At 50.8% G+C, this 20709-nt stretch overlaps 3 protein-coding genes across 6 annotated transcripts; 2 read left to right on the plus strand and 1 right to left on the minus strand.

Annotated features, from left to right (window-relative positions):
* Positions 1 to 68: 68 nt before the first annotated feature.
* Positions 69 to 6430, minus strand: LOC117838251 (putative potassium transporter 8). Of its 4 annotated transcripts, XM_034718203.2 has the most exons (11): positions 6201 to 6430; positions 5772 to 5842; positions 4474 to 4566; positions 4133 to 4367; positions 3797 to 4042; positions 3635 to 3688; positions 2685 to 2945; positions 2483 to 2535; positions 2270 to 2393; positions 1552 to 1806; positions 69 to 1464 (listed from the first exon to the last, which is right to left on the minus strand). In XM_034718203.2, the coding sequence occupies exons 3-11, from the start codon at positions 4510 to 4512 to the stop codon at positions 314 to 316; spliced, it is 2418 nt and encodes an 805-aa protein (XP_034574094.1). In that variant the 5' UTR covers positions 4513 to 4566; positions 5772 to 5842; positions 6201 to 6430; the 3' UTR covers positions 69 to 313. The 4 variants fall into 4 exon arrangements, with proteins under 4 accessions (XP_034574094.1, XP_034574095.1, XP_034574093.1 ...); XM_034718204.2 differs by lacking the exon at positions 5772 to 5842; XM_034718202.2 differs by lacking the exon at positions 6201 to 6430 and having other exon boundaries at positions 5772 to 5985.
* A 10443-nt stretch (positions 6431 to 16873) lies between these two features.
* LOC140221222 (UDP-arabinopyranose mutase 1-like) lies at positions 16874 to 19041 on the plus strand. Its single transcript, XM_072290539.1, has 2 exons — positions 16874 to 17132; positions 19013 to 19041. Exons 1-2 carry the CDS (start codon positions 16874 to 16876, stop codon positions 19039 to 19041), a joined length of 288 nt encoding a protein of 95 aa, XP_072146640.1.
* Positions 18996 to 20353, plus strand: LOC117836985 (uncharacterized). Its single transcript, XM_034716517.2, has one exon. It carries the CDS (start codon positions 19280 to 19282, stop codon positions 20129 to 20131), a length of 852 nt encoding a protein of 283 aa, XP_034572408.1. The 5' UTR covers positions 18996 to 19279; the 3' UTR covers positions 20132 to 20353.
* Positions 20354 to 20709: the final 356 nt, after the last annotated feature.

Consider the following 20709-nt stretch of genomic DNA (forward strand, 5'->3'; position numbering starts at 1 on the left):
AAACACCGGACCGGCTAGCTAACTGAAAATTCGAACCAAATTACATGCAGAAAACGGTGTGCAACCCCTCACGAGCAACGGCCTAAACTCCTGCTCACATTTCTTACTGCCCTCGGTTCAACATTGCCTGTTCTCGATATATACAGCCGGCCGGCCAGGTGCAAGCCGGTCACCATTCCAGGGCCACGGTGGCGAACACGTTAAACTACACAAAACGGCCTCCTTATCTTACAGCAAAGAACGGAAGAAAGAAAGAAAAAACAGTCCATTTACTGTATCAGATTTGTTCGGCAAAAACACGAGCCGCGTCGTCTCAGAGCACGTACACCATGCCGACCTCCAGCAGCGACGCCGGCGGCACGCGCAGCGCCACGTCGGGGCCGCGGCAGTTGCGCCGCAGGAAGTTGTACCCGACGTCCACCGCCAGCCGCTTCAGCACCGACGACCCCGGCTTGCACTGCACGTGCGAGTGCCCCAGGATGAACGCCGTGCCGGACTCCCGCGCCGCCGCCAGCGCCTCCAGCTCCTCCGCCACCTGCTTGGCGCTCTGCGCCGCGTCCGGGCTCGCCACGTGGCTGTCGATGAAGAACCGCACCTGCTTCCGCGCCGGGCTGATCTCCCCCGTGTCGCCGTCCTCGTCGTCCGCTGTCGCCGTGGGGCCGCCGCCGGCACCGGCGGCGGTGGCGCGCATCTCCACGGTGGACGCCGACGAGTGCTGCGCGCTGTCCTGGAGGTCGTAGCTCGCGCGGTGCCGGAGCTGGTTGCTCGCGATCACCGTCAGCCGCCGCTCCCGCTCGCCGGGCTCCATCTCCGCCTCCGGCTCCCACTCGCTGGCCTCGCTGCACCGGTACGACGCGTCCAGCTTGATGAACGTGGCCAGCGTCTCCACCAGCTCATCCTCGAACGAGTCCACGTCCTGGTGCACGTCGCGGTACCCGTACCGCACGATGCACCGGTACGAGCGGTGCCCTGGCGGGCCGACGCGGCCAATCAGGTAGCGCTCCGCCGGGAACACATGCGGCACCGGCACCGACTTGACGCACACGAACACCAGCACCCGGTGGAACGCCGGGAGGTTGGTCACGAACCGGGAGAAGTTGGCCGGGACGCCCGATGTCAGGTCTGTGTACACGAGGCCGATGCCGGGGACGCGGACCATGCCCAGCTTGTCGCCCAGGGCCAGGAGCCACTCCAGGGTGACCTTGTTGTGCAGGTCGAACTCGTACTTCTTGATGGTCGTGTAGTGCCAGATGAGCATCACGGCCATCAGGATGAGCGCGAGGAGGATCGGGAGCCACGCGCCCTCCAGGAATTTGATCAGCGAAGCCGAGAAGTAGAGCGCCTCGATGGATCCGAAGAAGAGGAGGAAGGCGAATGCCAGCAGTGGCGGCCTGTGCCAGCACAGAACGATGACCAGGGATGTAAGGAACGTGGTCACCAGCATCACTGTTATCACCGCTAGTCCTGCACAAGGTTCAGAAGGTACCTTGTTAGTGTCTCTGAATCCCATGTGCTTAGTAAAAGCTAATGTGGAGCAACTTATTATCTTACCAGATGCATTGCCCATGTGCTTTGTGTCCCTGAATCCAACGGTGACAGCAATGCATAGTATCATAAGCAACCAATTGATCTCAGGGATGTATATTTGTCCATGGATTTTCTCAGATGTATGCACAACTTTTACTCGAGGGAAGCAACTCAAGGACTGGCTCTGATTGATAATTGAGAAGGTTCCACTGATGATTGCTTGACTTCCAACTACCGAAGCCAAAATTGCCAATACAAGCACAGGCCATCTGATCTTATCTGAAGTTTGCATCAAAGAAAATTTCGTATGAATTAGAATAGTAAAATCAATTCTGATGTACCGGTGCAGTTTACATTGAAACAAAGACAGGGACACAGTTATGGATACAAAATTGCAAATGCATACCAGTTACCATCTAGATCGCATCAAGGAAGATAGAATTGAACTTTGGGATGTAATTATGTAACATCATCCTGATGTCTGTATTAATTAAATGGTGCCTGAATATGTAACTAGAATTTAGATAAACCTCCACGAAAAAACTACTGAAGACCCGACAGAGTGTGAAATAGGATTCACGATGCGCAGCAGATTTAGCCTAAACAATTTCCATTTACTTATCAAATTGACAAGGGTCCTTCCTATCTGATGACTGGCACTAATATGTAACCGGGATTCTTTTTACGATTAAAAATAGCAATATGTTCATTCATGAAGATATGAGCCAATGACAAAGCATACCTGGAACTGCGATGTAAAATCCAACTTGGGAGCTTGAGTAAAAGTCATGATGTTTTGATAAGTAAGCAGCTTGACCCATGTACGCTAGAATCAGTGCGGGGTAAACTAAACAAGTGAAAGCAAGCTGCACCAGAAGTGTAGGAGCTAGATGATCAGCACACTGATTTAACATAGAAAATATTCTACAAATTCTCATGCTGGTCAACAAATTACCTGGATTGCACTGTATGAGAAGTGTCCAAGATCTGCAAACATAGCTTCTGATCCTGCACCATCAGCGCACTAGACATTAGCCACTTTTTTATTTAACTATTCATACAATTGAGAGAATCCATTCAAACAGAATGGACAAAGTCTTTTATATATGCTGCTCCCCTTTCATGACACTGATATTTAGAGGCATTCTATAGTTTACCTGTCATGCAGAGCAAGATTCCACCGAGCGACATCCAACCATATTTTCTAGTCTTTTTTAAGAACTTGAACATATAATAAGGATTCAGAGCTTGGTAGACTTGAGGATTCCAGTGGATGATATTGTAAAGGCCAACAGCACTCATGCAGAATAGCCAGGCTAGAACTATTGGGGCGAAGAGAAATCCAACCCGGTGTGTACCGTAGTGCTGGAGGGCAAATAGGAATGCTAATATGACACAGGTTATTGGAATGACAGCATCTGCATGTTGAAGAAATCAATCGTTATGGCCAAACAAGGAAGTTTAAACTAGGAACAGGTGAAATATCATAGCAAGACAATTTATAAGACTCTGTCACCTTTTCTATTTTGCACCCTTCAGAGTTCAGATTTCATATAACTGTTTTATTGGTACATTTGGAGCTAGTAAAAGGTGCCATAGGAATTTAAACTTGCATCAGGGAGAAAAACTAGTGATTCAGATGGCTGCTTTCACTATGGTTTAGCTGCTGTCCTATTAATTAACATAAGAATATATCAACTTTTTTTTGCATTTCTCAAATGAGTTCATGAACATAACGATGTTCAAAGACAATCAACTTTCACAGTGCGCTCATGAACCGCAATAAGTTGGGAAAACTCATATCAACAAACCAAGACAGCCAATGCAATCCTCTATGACACCCAGTGCTCGCAGTCGCAGTCGGAATAAGAATCTCAACTTAGAAGGGCCTGGAGGTACTTCACGCCTAATCAGCTATGACCAATGGAAGCCCACTTACTAGATTAGAATATTCACTACCAATGTGGGGAAGAAAGTCAATGACACATAGGGTGGAGTTTTGACAGATGTCCTTTGCTAATATTCAGCTTTACCCAATTTGAAAATCTATAGCAAACGCTGCAAAGAGGAAATGAACTCAATTTGAAAGTTTCTTGGGAAAACTCACATTCACGGTGATCCTTGGACAGGGAGAACTCAAGACCTGAAACTGCTGAGAACACTGTAACATGTTTTTCAGAAAACCACAGTAAGGAACCAGTCATCAGTATTTCAATCTGAAGGGAAAAAAAATCCAATAAGCTAAGACAAAATGGCTGAACTGAGGTACCAGATATAGCAGGCGTGAGAACACCGTCCCCGATAACCATACATGTGCCAATCATAACCATGATCAAGAGAGCAATGCGCAGCTTCCTGTGCTTCTCAAGCCAGACCTTGATATGAGACTTGTCTGTTATTTCGGGAGGGCATTCCAGTTTATAAGTGGAAAGCTCCTCATCAGCAATTTGCCTGTTTGGGAGAAGGCTCACATTTGCGTGCCTGCATATCAGAGAGTACAGGGCAAATGTCCCTCCTGCGAGATTATAAAACCACACAAAGTTTAAAATCTTAGGAAGCAAAGCCTGCACAACAACTGGGCGCTACTGCAAGTTTTCAAGCGTACCTTCGCCATTGTCGTCGGCTCGTAGGACAATGGAGACGTACTTGATGAGGGGAATCAAGGTGAGCGTCCAGAACACGAAGGAGAGCACGCCGAAGATCTCCTCGTTCGTCTCCGAGTGCTGGATGTCCTCGGCGAAGGTGCTCTTGTACACATACAGCGGAGATATGCTCAGGTCTCCATAGACCACCCCCAAGCTCTGGTACGCCAGCAGCAAGGTGGTCTTCCAAGAGTCCCTCTGCAAGAACGCCCCCAAACAGCTAGTAATTCAGCAAAGCATTGCTCCTCTGTTTCATGAACAGGTGTCTTAGATTGCGCAACATCTTAGGGATAAAAATGCACACCTTTGGGGATCTCAGGCCCCTCCCGAACTCAAGATCCATTGCTCGGCGAGAACCTACCCTTCACACATAACACTGGCCTTCTGTCCTGCAGACCTGCACCATTCAACAAACACACCAACTTTAAAACGCTGTTCTTGCTCCAAAACCCAAACTAATGAATCTCCTGGGAAAAAAGGGGGAGCTACCTCAGAAACAAAGAAAAACACCGCGAGAAATCGAGTTGCGAGCTCAGCTGAACAGGCTGAAGGGGATAGGCAGAGCAGGAGGGCCAGCCGACCAGACAAGGCAAAAGGCACATGCCATGGTTAAAGCCGGTGGAGCCCAGACCCCTGCGTTACCGATGGGGAGGCCAGGGAAGGACGGCCACGTGTTCGTGGAGCTGCGGACTCATCACCATTGCTACTGCTAATCGCTCTCATTCACTACCAACACAATCACAAGAGATGCAGGGCGGCACAAACAATAGCAGAGCCAAAAAAAATCAAGTGGAGAAGGGAGATTAGCCGGCCGGCCAAGAACCAACAGCACACTCCCAAGCCCCGGGTCACATCGAGATCTCTATCGATCGGTACCCACGACGTCCATGGATGGATGGAGATGTGCAAATTGGAGGTGTGGTCTCAAGGCAATCCAAAAAAGGCGCCCAAAAATTCGTTTGGGGAGCAGAGTCGAGGAGGAGCATGCCATGTGAAGCTACGGACAAATGCATGTGGTCTCCCTTCCCCTCCCCCACTTTTGATGGCGCGTGCGACCGGGGGCATGGAAAAGGCGTCGTTTCAGATCAGTCCATGGCTCCATGCCCTGACGATCCTGGATAAACGAAAGATGAATTCTTCTTTTACCCCACGACCACGAGTACTACCTGCTCCTAAGAGCAACGCAGAAGTAGCTATCGCCAATGAATGCAAGGATCCGGTGGTTATCCGTGTCTGTTTCTTGGTAGGTCCGGTTCGAAAGAATGCGATACCCGTGAGAGCATCTGCTTGATATGGCGAGGATTGGATAGGCCAGGAGCTCTGGAATCGTCACTCCACGAGGAACTGACGCTAACCAATCAATCCTCACCACACAAGAATAACAAGGGAGCATCTGCCCATATCTTCTAGCTCTGTATATCTACTAGAATAAGCGCTTAAAATTGTAAATCTTCTCCCTGACCAAGACTCCAAGAGCAGCTGAAGAACCCGAGCCACGAATTCCCAGCCCTTTTCTTTTTTTGCTGAAGATTAGTGCTATGCATTATGCAACTATGCAAGATAACGGTAAGTAGCTGCAGGATATGAGACAATAGACATCACCTATGGATCCATGAGAATGTGAGCGCGAAGACTCCTCCGGGTTGCCTCCTTGGATCGCTACTCGCCTACTGCTGCTGCCAACGAAGAGGGCGTTTTAAAGGTGGAGGAAGAAATTCAGCGGCGGCTACGGTGAGGCTCGAGGACGGGGAAAGACTTGCAGTCTCCTGTCCTCCCAACCACCAAGGCCGCAGAACTAACTATGAAAGGAGCGAGGTGGCAGTGCCATTAATCCTTCATCAATGAACGCAAGAAATCGTATCCTACTCCACCGAAACTTCAGAGATACAGGACGAGATCGATTTCGCGGCATTTATAGTTATCGCCTAAAAAGAATAATGCCTTCCGACCCATGGAAATAAAACAAAACAAACTTCCCTTATCTTAAGAACGCATCAAGAAACTAGGAAGAGTAGCTCGTAAAGCTCGCACCTTTTTAGCAGCATCAAAGCGCACCAAACTGGCAACTGCCAAGAACAGGCGGCCTGCTACGCGTATCTCCTCCTCGTGGACGTCGCAATGGCGTGACGAAGCAGGGCAGCCTCTCGTGACCATTCGCCCCGGCCCGGATGAGCAGGGGAAACTGGGCGTCCCAACCAGAACCACTGAACCAGGCGACTGCACTCGGTCGCTCTGCCACCGTCGTGGTATCCATTGACCGGCCAAGACTACTGTCAGCGCTAGAGTATAGCATATCCGTCAGAAAAGACTAATTATCTGCAACAGTTGGCAACACCAACGCCGCCCATGCAACGATGGCGACCAATTATATGAATTATCAAAGGGGGTCGTCTGAAGCTGGTGAGGATCCTTATGAAGGGCCCCGCCCCCGGGCCCCGGCCTTGAGAGCAAATTCCAAGGGCGGTGCTGTGTCCGGGAGCACGCGCGGTGAGTTGTTTATTCCGATCGGGACGGGCGGCCCGGTGAGCGGGTGGAAGGCTTGACCAGGGAACGCAGGCAGGGGCAGTGCGTTGGGACCGTGGGAGTTGCTTTCTCGTGGGTCGTGGCGACTCCGGCACCGCAAACCCGAGTTGCCGGGGGCCTGCTATGGCGAATTCCGGGATCAGTTTCTCACATTTTCGCTCCTGGAACTGCAGCTGCAGGCGGCACACAGAACGCCATTGTGAGGTACTGCAGACATTTGGTGTGTACTTTTGTAGTTTTGTTGGCATCTAACGTGTAAATATGTAGGACGCAATTTGGGTTCAGTCGGCTGTTATGTAGTCCAACCAGAACAGGGATGCCAAAATCAACTGCAATGGAGACTTTTCGTGCATGCCCAACTTCAACAACTTGTTACGTGACTGTTTCCTTGGAAAAAAAACCTTTTTTTGTAATTGATCAACGATACCCAAGGGGATTTTTGAACACGCATGCTGTAAGCCAAAGCCACCTAGACAGATAATCGAAAGCGAAGTACGTGTTCGTGAAAACAAAACGAAGACAAAATAAAAATAAAGGGACACATGTACACATTCGCGAGAATACATATTTCATTAATCTTGATCTTTTACAAAATTACAAAATACATGACTCAACATTTTTGTCTTCTTTGTCTTCAGCATCGATGCTTAATGAGAGGTCTGACCGGTAGAGATTGCGTAGTTCGCCGATTCCCAGGGCCTATTGGGCGTGTCAAGTTAATTACATCCGCGAAGCGAGTCCGTAGAAAACCTCCGATTAAGCTGCACTTGTATGGTCATCGACGAATGTTCATCTACTCGTTGTCCATATGGGACATGGAGCGTAAAAGTGTTGTGGGTGGAAGCACGTGATGCAGGTGGCTTTGTTTCGCCAAGAGCCGGTCATGATAGCACCATCGTCATTAGCACATGTTTACTCAAATCATGAACTAATTAGACTTAGGTCCCGTTTGGGTTCCTTCATTTTGAAGGAATTGGAATCTATTTAATGGAGTAGGCTAATTTATGTTGGAATGTGGCATTCCACAACTTTCCAAAGTTTAGATATAAGCCTATCTTAAATTCATGGGGTGGGAGATGAAAATTGATTCTATAGATTATGGTTATTAGAATGGAATTCAATTCTTATAGCACGCTCTTGGACTCGCTTCTCTATAGTAGAAGTGCAGCATATAAGTATATCTCCCATATCACCAACTATAATATACAACTATATTCCACATACAATTATATTAGCTTAATTAATTTGTGTCTAAATTATGATTATTAGGATGGAATTCAATTCCAATGATCCAAACGGGGCTTTAATAGATTCCTCTCGCAAATTAGTCTCTATTTGTGCAATTGATTTTGTAATTAATCTATATTTAATACTTCTAATTAGTATCTAAATATTCGATGTGATAGGAATTTTAGGTGTGACCAAAGGAACAAACACCCCCTGAACCTACTCCTAGCATCCAGCAACAGACCACCAGAGTGCAAGAGCTTTACAAGCCTGCAGCCTAGGATTAGATTCGTGGTACCTAAATGGGCCGGTCCACTTGAGAGCTCAGGCCGGCTGTTAATCCAACAGCTGCCTCGTAAACCACAGAAATCGTCGTCCCTGGGCTGGCCCGGCTGGCCGATCTGCGTGCAGCCTTCGGTGCAAGCGCCCGCGCAGTCGTATTTGTCTGCGCCCGCGCCCAGGGTCATGCACCGGTTCTTCATGCAGTCGCAGAAGCACCCCGGCTCCGCGCCGATCGTCGCTGCCGGCGCCGGCGCCGGCACTGCGGGCCCGGCAACTGCGGCGGCCGCAAGCGCCACCGCCACCCACAGCATGGCCGCGGCTCTCCTGGACGCCGCCATCGAGATACTGGGCACCTTGCATTGCATGGGGATGATGAGGGTTATAATGTGAGGGCAAATTGCGCCTATTCTTGGGCATAAGAATGTTCGCACAGGAGTAACAGTAGGAGTAGGCTCATGTGGTCTTTCTTTTACTCAGATTCTGTAGCGTTTTTCAGTTGGTTGGAAGGAAGCTCGAAATTCTTTCCGGAATTGGCTCATATTCACATAGGCCAAGAAAGGCATGTCACGCGCATTGAATTGAAACTTTGCACCGGCCGTAGATTATATTTTATCAATTTTAACATAACCACGATCGACCTTTTTGAAGTCTTTGGAAATGTTTCAAGAGCTAATAATTCAATTAAAGGGTGAAGTCCATTTTATCCGTCCGAACTTGTCGAGGAGCTTTTCTAAAACAAATATTGAACTCGAAAACCAAACATCATGCATCCTCCCACAGTCCCACTCTCAAAACCAAACAAATTATCCCCACAGCAGTTGGATTTGGATGACATGAAGTCCAATTACTTCTCTGGGCCATTAAAACTGAAGCAAATAGATGTGAGGTTAGGACAAGAGGAGGCAAAAGCAAATGCACCAAACCTTAAAACGAGATTGCCAACAACAAACACGGGTTATGTCTCGTATACTACATGACCGAGTTCTTTTTTTTTTTTTGAAACGGAACAGAGAGTTCATATTTCATAGTCCAAATTTGTACTGCATGATATAGCATCCTATCACGACCAAGACATCATGAGAAAATCCAGCAAATGAAGCACATTTTCTCTCTTGAAAAGATGTTTTTCCTTCAGAAAGTTTTGCTGTGTTGTGTTGTTTTCCCGCGAACCACCCACACGCACTATCTCGTAAGTATTCTGCTTTTAATTTCCCCACCGCTAATTCGCTATGCTTCTGAAATCTCGTGCGGTTTGACAGTTGCGTAAAAAAAAAAGAGTATCTTGGACTCACATGCTGTATAGATCGAGTACAGAGAAGACCGGTCGCAATTATACTAGCTTTGTGGCGTCACCGTCAATCAGCAGTCAACTCGATCAGAGTGCCTGTCTAAATGATGCGAGGAAAGATGGCCCGAGAAAGCCCCACCTTTGCATTTCTTCCCCAAAAAGAAAAGAAAATACCTTGCCGTTGCTGCATCGTCTCTGGCCCTGTTCGCTTCAGCTTATAAGCCGACTGAAAAGCTGAAACGGCTGATTTATTGTAAGAGGAAAACACTGTTTGATGGCTGATAAGCCGGCTGAATAAGCTGAAGCGAACAGTCCCTCTATCGCTTTCGCTGTCCCATCAGGGCCATCACGTACCCAATCGTTCTGGCCACGTACCGAACCAGAGGTCGGAGCCTACGCCTACGGGAAGAGCCCACATCCACAGGCACGAACGAGTGGACTCCCCTCTCGCCGTCGTCATCGCACGAGTTCTATCACGGAACCGAAATTCCCGCACGCGCGGCGCCGGAGCCAAGCAAACAGTCGTCGTCCCTCTCGCACGGGCCGGACGCCCGGACAAGGAAAATCAAAGCAGCAGAGGCCGCCGTGCCCCGGGATCAGCAGAGGCAGCAGGACCAGGAATGCCAAAGAGGAAAAGCGCGCGCAGCTTAGCTAGCGCGCGTGGGGTGCGGGCGGTCACTGGTGGTGGCGCACTGGCGACGGAGCGCCATGCCGATGCCGATGCCCGGGCAAAGCGCGGCATGCGTGGGGCTCGCCCGTCCGGCACCGATCTCTCTGTCTGTAGGACCCGGCACCGGCACCGTCCCGGCCCATGAACCCCCCAGGCGTGAGAAAGCGAGCTCGCTTTTCTTCTTCATAGTACTCCGATCCTCATCCTCCCTTGACTCCAGCCTGCAGGAACGTCGTCGCTACTACTCCTACGCGCTGACTGGACGACTCTACTTGAGTAGCGACGTACAGCACGAGTATATACAGTACAATGTACAAAGATGACAATGGCATGTACCAGCATGCTACATTGAGACATATACGTGCGCACACGTGTGGGTGGCCGCTACAGGCGTGCACACGTGCGGCAATGCATGGATACACGTGCGCCCCGCGACATGCCTACATGGCTACACGAGCCATGAGCGCAAGACGACGGATGCATGGGTGCAACCGTGTAACTGTACAGGTACATTGTCTTCTCGCTCTCGGCCGATCCGCCCCAGCCGACCATGACTGCGACGGCGAGAGGCGACGGGGCCATGAACGGCGAAAGAAATAAAAAGGGAGGGCCCTACTCCACGGCCGCGACGGATCCCGGCCCGGGCAAATCTTTTCCGGCAATGCTACGGGCGACGACGAAATCTGGCTGCGTTGACGACACGACCGCGCCGCTGATCGAGGGCGCCCGCGCGGGCTGGCTCCGTCTGCCGTCTGCGTGCTGGCGCATGCGTGTCGGCTGAATTCCAGGGATTGGGTCGCGTCGGCATTCGGCCCGCCGGCCAGCCGACGTGACGGATTGAATTGAGCACGTGCGCGCGGCGGGGCGAGGTGACAGTGTGACGCGACTCCATTGACAAAACCTGCAAAGTGCAGGTGCGTGTAAATGTGTCATGAGAGCACCAATCGAGTGAACGACAAATTAGCCAATTGGTTATGGGGGCGGATCTGAAATGATGATGACTACTACGACGACGACGATAGGATGATGATGATGTAGAAAATGTTGTCTTTCATCACTTTTCAGCTAAACACAACCTCTTGCACCTGATAGCTCCTACTCCCTTCCTGTTTCTGTTTTTGCTCTTCCCCTTTTTTCCACTTAGTTAAACAAATATAAGACCACTATGATATGGCACGACCTCTAACATAACACTATCGGACTCTTATCTAGAAAAAATATTTTAGGTAGCTATGTCCATTTTCTTATAAAAAATATATTTTAGACAGATAGTGATGAAAGATCTAAAATATTTTAGCTGAAAACATGGTGTCAAATTCAGTGACCGGCAGTCCACCTAAGGGGTATCCAGATGGTTGATTTGTAAGCAGAGAGGGTTGCAAGATCATGAACTTGATGGTAACGCAGGGCACAAAACACAGAGATTTTTATAGGTTAGAGCCGCCAGTGTAGCGTAATACCCTACATCCTGTTTGGAGGATTGTATTGCGCCCTGTGCTCGGGTGTTTAGGGTTCGTATGGCGGGATTGATGTCTGTTGGGTTGAGTTTTTAGTTACCCTCGGGGGTATCCCTAGCCGCCTTATATAGGCTGACGACCTAGGGTTACAAATTGGATAGGATCTAATCCTAGTCGGCTGTTACATGGAAAAACAATCTGAGTCGGACTACAACATATATCCCCTAATATCCGGACTGAATCTGTTTGTCCGACCTCTGAGCTTGTGCTTCACATGTCTTCATGCCTTGCCCTGCACGCCATGGTCGGGTAGGACCCACTTGTTAGGCCAACCAGTACCCTGATCGGTGGGGACCCGTGGGTACCCTTATCCCTCAAGCTCCCGAGCAATGTGGAGTCGAACAGGAACCTAACGAATGCACAACGAAGCTTGTAATGTACTCAGCTGAAGTTGCAGATTCGTCAGAGTGACAGAGAGGCTGCGAGGTGCTCAAAAAAGAAGAAAAATTGAAGCTTCCACAGGTTTATGACCAAATGCGCATGGCTATGCGACTGCCGAGCTCCGGGATGTCTAGCATCCTGTAGATCAAAGGGAAGCACGTGGAGGGCGCCACAAGACACACTCCATATGGAGTAGCCCCTGAGCATTGAAGTGATTAAAGTAATTGGTCCAATGGTCAAGAATCTGATGTATTGTTTCCGTCGTAAAAGCGATCCAAATATAGCGCCCAGCCCCCGAGCGCAAGGACTGGTGGAGCCGCGGAGGCACACCAACCTAAAGTAGGCGCCCAGCCTCTGAGGGCGAGGACTAGCGGAGCCGCGGAGGCACGTCGACCTGAATATGACGCCCAGCCCCCAATCGCGAGGACTGGCGGAGCTAAGGAAGCATGCTGCCCAACCCCCAAGCCTTGGAGCTGGCCGAGTTGTGGAAGTACGCCAAGTTGTCTGTGCTGCCTAGGCATCGAGGCTGGGAGTGAGGCGAGCCACGGAAGTATGCCAAGTCGCCTCCCGTCCCGAGCTAGAGAGGTCGCCTGGGCGACGAGCCTGCCGCGCTCAGCCCCCGAGCCTAGGAGCCAGCTGAGCCACGGAAGCATGTCGAGTCACCTCCCTGAGTCAAAGAGGTCAACTGGGTGACGGGAGGCACGTCGAGTCGCCTGTTGCACTGTAAAAGACAATACAAAGATTATGTAGCATAACGTAGAATATTTAATAATTGAATAACTCGGTGCTTTATTTGGCGTAAAAGATAAATTCTTGCGCATCCTGCTCTTGTAGGTTAGGTAATTTTTCCGAGTAGTTAGCTCGTTATGTTTAAGCACCTAACCCTACCGGGGTGTTGCTGAAAGCGGGCTCGAGCATGCTTAGCAGGAAGCGACACATGAGGGAGAGGCTTCACGGATTAAGGCGTGTGCTACCCGAGTACTTTAGCAACCATTAAGAGAGACGGACAAGCTGCAAAGCAGTCGGAACTGTGCGGAAAAGCGAGAGCGTGCGCTGGGCACTCATAGGGCGTAACCGTGACTGCCCGTGTAGTGGACGAATCAAGCTGTATAAGCAGTCAGGGTGTAACCGAGGTGGTCGGCGGAAGTCACGAAAACATAGAAAAGCCAGGGCGTATGAAGGTGCGCGGAAGCCGTAAAATATTTAATTGAGAATAGGACTTAGTTTGATTTGTGGCTGAGTCGAAGAGTCGTGGGCCGTCTCTCGCGTTTGGGCTAAGAAGCCCTTGAGCGTCATCTTAGCCGTCATGGTCGGCGAACAGTCGTCGATGAAGCAAACGAGCCGGTGCAGCCGTGCATCGTACGCTTGACGAAGTTGTTGGTGATGTAGTCGGCGACGCTGACAGTAGGAGCTGCAGTGCGTGCTGTTGTCGTTAAAGATTACAAATGTGAACGGATTGTGTGCCGCGTCGTCGATGGTGCCCCGAGCACGCCGACCATCTAGCATCATCACCGTCAGCTCGTGCGGGTTCTAGATCCTTGTGCATATGAGAGCTCCGACCATGGCATGGCAAAACAACCGCGCGGACGAGGATGCATGCATCATGGTTAAAAAAAAGATTCATTAGAATAATCCTTGATAAATAATAGAGCTGCTGCTTATGATCGGATAAGGAAAAATAGAAGAAAGAGTATTCCTGTTCACGTATGCTCCTTATAGATTGATTTTGTTGGCCGCGTGTAGACATGCAGGGACGTAGGAATCTGCCGGCCGCGTCCTTCGAGCGCTCGCCAAGCCGATGCAGAGGAAATCCTAGGCGGCTATGAATACAGCTCGGGTACAGCGAACGTGTCGGCGACGACCGCAGCAGTCGTGTCTTCGCGAGGGGCGTGCGTGACGGGGTATGACGCCGAACAACACTCAATCGACAGATCGGAACCCGTGACGGTGAAAGGGTTGGCGGACGATGAAGGGTTAGTACCTGTCACAAGGTTTGATACTAATTAGGAGTATTAAATATGGTCTAATTACGAAATTAATTGCACAGATGGAGTCTAATTCGCGAGACGAATCTATTAAGCCTAATTAGTTCATAATTTGACAATGTGGTACTACAGTAACTATTTGCTAATGATGGATTAATTAGACTTAATAGATTCATCTTGCGAATTAGTATAGGAGTTCTGTAGTTAGTTTAATAATTATCTTATGTTTAGTCCTTTTAATTAGCATCCGAACATCTGATATGATCCTCCTAAAATTTATGGGGTGTTTGGATACTACATGCTAAACTTTAGCAGTGTCATATCGGATGTTCGGATGCTAATTAGAAGGATTAAACATGAGCTAATTACAAAACTAATTGCACAGATGGAGTCTAATTCACGAGATGATTCTATTAAGCCTAATTAATCCATCATTAGCAAATGGTTACTGTAGCACCACATTGTCAAATCATGGACTAATTAGGCTTAACAGATTCATCTCGCAAATTAGACTCCATCTGTGCAATTAATTTTGTAATTAGCCTATGTTTAATACTTCTAATTAGCATCCAAACATCCGATGTGATAGGTGCTAAACTTTAGCACCTGCATCCAATCAGGCCCTTAGTAGCTCGCACTCAAACACCCAGAAGATGAGTTGGTGCACGTGAAAAATAAATCTGTGAGTAGAAACTCGAGTAGATTGATTTGAAAGTGATGATAAGAAAACGATAACAGAAAAGGGATATGTTTCCCTGTTGAGCTTTGTTGATTGGATCCGATCTTTCTCCGATGCGTGCGTAGATGAGGGCTGTATGCTCAGCGGCACATCAGCTTTTGACGTAGCATTGGGAATCCCGCTTGGCCGTTGCACGGGCGACTCGCCATCGTGTGGCCGCACGTGACGTGTTCTCGGCGGCATCGAGGATGTAGCCTGACGGGCGCCGACGTCCCGCGGCATGTAGCACCGCCTCCTATATTTGAGCAGATGTTGACGATGGTCGCCAACGAACTAGTCGAGTTCGTCGGTGAGGATCTCACGATCATACCCACCTACCAACTGTCGGATTTAGCTGTCAGTCCACTTAGAGGTACCTAAATGGTTGATTTGTAGTCAGAGAGGATCGCAAGACCAGTTGATAGTAACGCAAGGTACAAAATACAGAGATTTATACAGATTAGAGCCGCGAGTGTAGCGTAATAACTTATGTCCTGTTTGGAGGATTGTATTGCGCCCTGCGCTCAGGTATTTAGGGTCCGTATGGTGGGATTGGGTGTCTGTTGGGTTGAGTTTTTAGTTACCCTCGGAGGGTGTCACTGACCACCTTATATAGACTAAGGACCTAGGGTTACAAATCGGATAGGATTTGATCCTAGTCGGTTGTTACACGAAAAGCAATTTGAGTCGGACTACAACATATATCCCGCAATATCCGGACGGAATTTGTTCGCCCGGCCTCCAAGCTTGTGCTTCACGTGTCTTCATGCCTTGCCCTGCACGCCATAGTCAGGCGGGGCCCACTTATCAGGCCGGCCAGTATTCTGGTCGGTAGGGACCCGTGGGTACCCTTATCCTGGTGCTGAACATAACTAGCCATACCAATTTCCTTGTGCTGGCAACCTTTAAGATTTTTTTATATAATGATTGCCATTAAAAAGATCATGTTAGGTCAAATCTATAGAGTAGTACATTACAAGATTTATAATCTTCTCAGCCGTTTTTATGAGTGGCCAATAGTTTTGGTGCTTGTTACTATTTTTTTTCTCGAGTGATTGACAGTTTCGCTAGTGTAATTTGCATATTTCCCAACAGTTTTTATTAAATGGCTAACAATGTAATTCCCAACAACCTCATTTCCCACAGTTATGCTAGTTAGTTAACCAAATATACTAGAAACTATTGGCCTCTTGTAAAGAAACAATGGGGAAAAGGTCATTTTGTATTTGTGACGAGAGGAAGGACTTGATTATATTGTGTCCTACCTAACTACGGCTTCTTTAGTTCTTTTAGAGCTTTCATGACCATTTGACATCATTTGGAAATGATATAGGGGCTAGAACTGTAAAGGTGGGAGCACTAACACGCACAGGGAAAGCATGTGTTAGAACGTGAGTTGTATGATTACCCCGGATCAACTGAGGGCCGCTGCCGGATCTTTGTTCTCGAAAATGATGGCATTTGATCCGCTACTTTCTATCAAGTAGGACGCCAACATCGTCTGTGCAGAACTGCAGACATACTGTAGTAGTAACAGTACAGTCTTACAGATACTACGGTGCAGATACACGCAGCGAGCGCGGCACTCGGGCTCTTGAAAACGACTATTCCGTCCGGCTCAAAGCTGTGAAAGAGGAAAAAGTCAAAAACGCTGGTGCCTCGCGCCTGCGCGCTGGCGGCCCCTTCAATTCGAATCTTCTTCGATCCAGCCCGCTCGAACGGTTCGTTCCGCAATGTTCAGGCGCTCTAAATCCGCCGGCCGGCTCGAAATCCGCCGTCAGCCCGTGGCCGCCCCCGTTGCTGCTGCCATGCTCAGGTGGTGTTTGGATTCAAAGTTCACGGACTAAAATTTAGCTCATAAAATTTAGCCCCTAAAATATAGTTTTGCTGGGGTGTTTGGATCCATGGGCTAAATTTTAGTCATCATCAAACAATGACTAATTTGCCCTCCCTCCTCCTCCTTTCCCTCTCTCTCCTCTCCCCTTCGCCGCTGCTCCCTCCTCACCCCCCCCCCCCCGCCTCCTCCAGCAGTTCCAACGCCATTCCTAGTTTCCCACCACCACCGCCCGGCCGGCCACCCGCATCCCTCCCCTCCGCCGCCCGCCCGCCCGCAATGGCGTCCGCCTCCCGCGCCCTGACGCCGCTGCTCAAGGACGAGCTGGACATCGTCATCCCGATGATCCGCAACCTCGACTTCCTGGAGATGTGGCGGCCCTTCTTCCAGCCCTACCACCTCATCATCGTGCAGGACGGCGACCCCAACAAGACCATCCGCGTCCCGGAGGGCTTCGACTACGACCTCTACGACCGCAACGACATCACCCGCATGCTCGGGCCCAAGGCCACCTGCATCTCCTTCAAGGACTCCGCGGGTCGGAGGAGGCGGGGGGAGGGGGGCCGGAAGGCGGGGGGAGGGGGGGCGGAGGCGGCGCGGCCGGCCGGAGGAGGCGGGGATCGGGCGGAGGCGGCGGGCGTGTGGGAGGCGGAGGAGAGAGGAAGTGCGGGAGGGGCAAGGCACCACGCGGAGGAGAGAGGAAAGGGGGCAGCGGTGGAATTTGTGGTCCAGGTTCACTTTTAGCTCCTTTTAGGGCCTCTTTGGAGGCTAAAATTTAGCTCCAAAATTTTAGCTATTTGTCACTTTTAGCCCTCCTGTTTGGATCCTAAGAGCTAAATTTTGGACTAAAAGTGCAGAGCTAAAATTTAGCTCTTGGATCCAAACAGGACCTCAATAATCCACCGGCACCGACGCTTTCGGCGCTGCACCGGCACGGCCGCCGTCGCCGTAGTCGATCGGCCGTGGCCGCTAGGCCCAGCCGGCAGCCGCCTATGATGCGGGGAAAAAAACGACGCGCGACCCGCGGCGATCGTTGGGTACTAGTACGTGTGAGTAGTGGCGATCCGTGTGGTCTGCCCCTCTGGGTACGTTAGCCCATGGCATTTTTCGCGGCGCTGCGGCTCCAAGCTTTGGGCCTGCACGAACGAGCGCGACGGCCGGCGGGGAAGCCCCACACGCCGCGCGCGGGAGACCGAGGTTCTGTGGGGCGCATCAGCAGCTCGCGTACAACTGATGCGTGCGTCCTGGGCCGTAGCTTTTTGACCTTGCATTGGCGACCTTGCGGTCTGCCGTGTACAAACTGAAACACGGTTGCAGCAGTGCACCTTGCACCCCCTCAAAAAAAAAAGAAAAAGAAAAGAAAGCAGTGCACCTTGCAAGCATTGCTGCCCCCCGGGACGCGCCCCCACTGCTAGCAAAATCTAACTTTCGAACAAGTGATCCGCTTCTATCCATCATTCACTCGTTTGGCAAGCGATAGGGGTGCATAGCACTGCAAATTAGAGGGGGAAATTAACTGAGGAAATTTGCACAATTGCACGAGAGTTGGAGTTTTAGACATAGTCACTTGTTGGGTTTAAGGACAAGAGTTAAATTAGAGGGGACCTTAAGAGAAAATATTATCCCATGTTTTTTGGATGGATTAGGAGGCGAGAGAGAATTTCTATTATAAGTTACAATGAATAGTGAGTACGTACTCCCTCTATTACAAATTGTAAATTGTTTTATGTTTGTCATAGTCAAACTTCAAACTAGTTTTATAAGATAGATTGTGAAACATATCCTGATGATGCATCTATGTGATATTGTCAAATGTCAATGTTAATATATTTTTCTATAAATTTAGTCAAAATTAGACAGATTTGACTTGGAACAAAGATAAATTCACCCACAATTTGAAATGGAGGCTAGGTGTTTCAATCGTCCACCTAAACCATAAATTCCCACCCAATATCATACCTTCCTAATACTAAGGCTCCCTTGTCATGGCTCCAGCCCCTTCTAAAATGAGAAGTTGAAGGAGTCACTTTTTTTTGGCTCTAGCTTCTCAATGCAAAATGGCTCCGGCTTCTCTAGTGCTCCACGCGTGGAGCTGTTTTTGACATCCATATTTGGTAGGGCTCTAGCAGAAGCCGCTGGAGAAGCAGAAGCCGGAGCACTACCAAAAGGGCTATAGGTGATTCGTAGGAGTTGAACCTTCTAAACTTTCATTCCCTATGCCACTAAAACTCATATTTATCAAACGAAATAGGAGATTTCTTAACCCGTATCCCTAAACTTCTGTTCTCTTTCTCCAACCACCCCTAACTAAAAGCACAATTAGTTAGTTCACACGGTCCATGCAGTGGTACACTTGTAGCGCTGCCGATCTGCAGTTGCCATCCATCTGCTTGGTTTTTATTTGTTCATTCGCTTCAGTGCAGCATTTCCTCCAGTTCCCAATATAACTCCTCTCTTCAGTGCTCTCCCAAAGCCTCAGCTACCAGCCAGCATCATCATCCCAGCCTCCCCCAGTCCCAGGTCAAGGCGATCACCACCAACAACAAACGACTGCGCTGCCGTCCACAGGCGCGCGTAGCCGCCGCACGCACACCAACTCCCCTGTCTCGGCTCGGCGGCAAGCCTCCCTGCACCAGACTCCGGTCTCTGTCCCTGTCCCCCTGCTCAGCTTCCACCAGCGACACCATGCCGGCGCCCAAATGGTTCCAGAAGCTCAGGAGGAGGAAGAAGGGCAAGCAGCAGGGTGCAGCATGCAGGAGCCAAGCCGCCGAAGCCGAAGCCGACGCCGACGCGGCGGCGCGTGCGGACAATTGCCCGACCAGCCAGTGCCCGTCGTCGCTGCCAGCGGCGTGCGCGGTGTCCCCGAACAGGGCGTCCTACTACTTCGCCAGCGCGGACCGCCCGCGCCAGGACAGGGAGCTCCCGTGCGTCGCCGACATGGCGCTGGACGTCCGCGTGGACGTGGTGCACCGCCGCGCGGGGGAGCGGCGGCTCGGTGGCCTCGACGCGCCGCCGGGGACTCCCGAGCTCAAGCTGCGGCGCATCGTCACGAGGCCCGCCGCCGCCGACGCCTCGGAGAGCGGCGGCGGCTTCAGCAGCGCCAGCGCCACCACGTCGGCTGCCACGACGCCGTCGACCAGGGCGCGCGGCTTCCACGTGAAGGCAGCCGGCGGCCGGAGGCGGCACCGGCGGCGGCGGTACGAGCACGACGGCAGCGCGAACAAGAAGGGGAAGGCGGCGCTGGCGGATGCGGAGACGGAGGCGGAGGCGTCGCCGCTGCGGCTGCACGGGGCCGCGAGGCGGCGGCGGTGGCTGTACGAGAGCTTGGTGGTGGTGAAGGCGTCTTCGGACCCGGAGCGGGAGATGGCGGAGAGCATGGCGGAGATGGTGGTGGCCAACGGCATCCGGTCGTCGGAGGACCTGGAGGAGCTCCTGGCGTGCTACCTCGCGCTCAACGCCGCCGAGCACCACCGCGCCGTCGTCGCCGCGTTCCGCCACGTGTGGTCCCTCCTCGCCAGGCACAGCCTGCTCCTCTAGCGCGCGCGCGCAGGTGCAGGCCACGAACGCGCCTGGTGAGCACCTAACAACACTTTCTGAATCGCGTCGTGCAGCACAAAGCACACCATATTGCCGTGTGAGCTGTGGCGATCGATCGTGCATGACAGCGTTGCCCGGATCTCCCCGTGTTCATAATCCATGTTGACCGTACAGTCCCATCGATCGATCTGCTCGTCCTGATGACACTTTCTTTCTTCTTCACCAACTGTCCCTGCACATTGTTGCTGAGAAAACCGCGTTGTGCTAGATCTTACTCCACTGTGCAACGTTACGTGAGCTTGGCAGAATGCCAGAATCCGTTGTGTCGGTAGTACCCTACGCCGCCGTGTGGTTGAAGGATGGAAGCCGCAGCGAGCACGCGCGAGGCGAGAGCGGCCGGTGCGCGCGCTCCACGTACAGAGCGGCCACCCCCACTTTGGCCTTGCAAAAGCGAAGCGAATCGTGCCTTTACAGCTCGACGAAGCAGGGGATCAATGCCAACCGAGCTGGTGATCAACCCGCCCGATCCTGTGGAATTTTCATTTGGGGATCGGCCAGGCCGGCCGGTCCTGGCCTCC

This window comes from Setaria viridis, chromosome 9 (genome assembly GCF_005286985.2).
Source record: "Setaria viridis chromosome 9, Setaria_viridis_v4.0, whole genome shotgun sequence".
Taxonomy (NCBI): domain Eukaryota; kingdom Viridiplantae; phylum Streptophyta; class Magnoliopsida; order Poales; family Poaceae; genus Setaria; species Setaria viridis.

What these genes read in the sequence shown, in the direction of transcription:
- LOC117838251 (XM_034718204.2), bottom strand. Translation starts at nt 4,512, where the DNA reads ATGGATCTTGAGTTCGGGAGGGGCCTGAGATCCCCAAAG. An exon ending in TCTCACGCCTGCTATATCTG is followed by an intron (nt 3,689 to 3,796) that starts GTACCTCAGTTC and finishes AACATGTTACAG; the next exon opens with TGTTCTCAGCAGTTTCAGGT. An exon ending in GCACATGGGCAATGCATCTG is followed by an intron (nt 1,465 to 1,551) that starts GTAAGATAATAA and finishes AACCTTGTGCAG; the next exon opens with GACTAGCGGTGATAACAGTG.
- LOC117836985 (XM_034716517.2), top strand. Translation starts at nt 19,280, where the DNA reads ATGCCGGCGCCCAAATGGTTCCAGAAGCTCAGGAGGAGGAAGAAGGGC.
- LOC140221222 (XM_072290539.1), top strand. Translation starts at nt 16,874, where the DNA reads ATGGCGTCCGCCTCCCGCGCCCTGACGCCGCTGCTCAAGGACGAGCTG. An exon ending in CTCCTTCAAGGACTCCGCGG is followed by an intron (nt 17,133 to 19,012) that starts GTCGGAGGAGGC and finishes CATTCGCTTCAG; the next exon opens with TGCAGCATTTCCTCCAGTTC.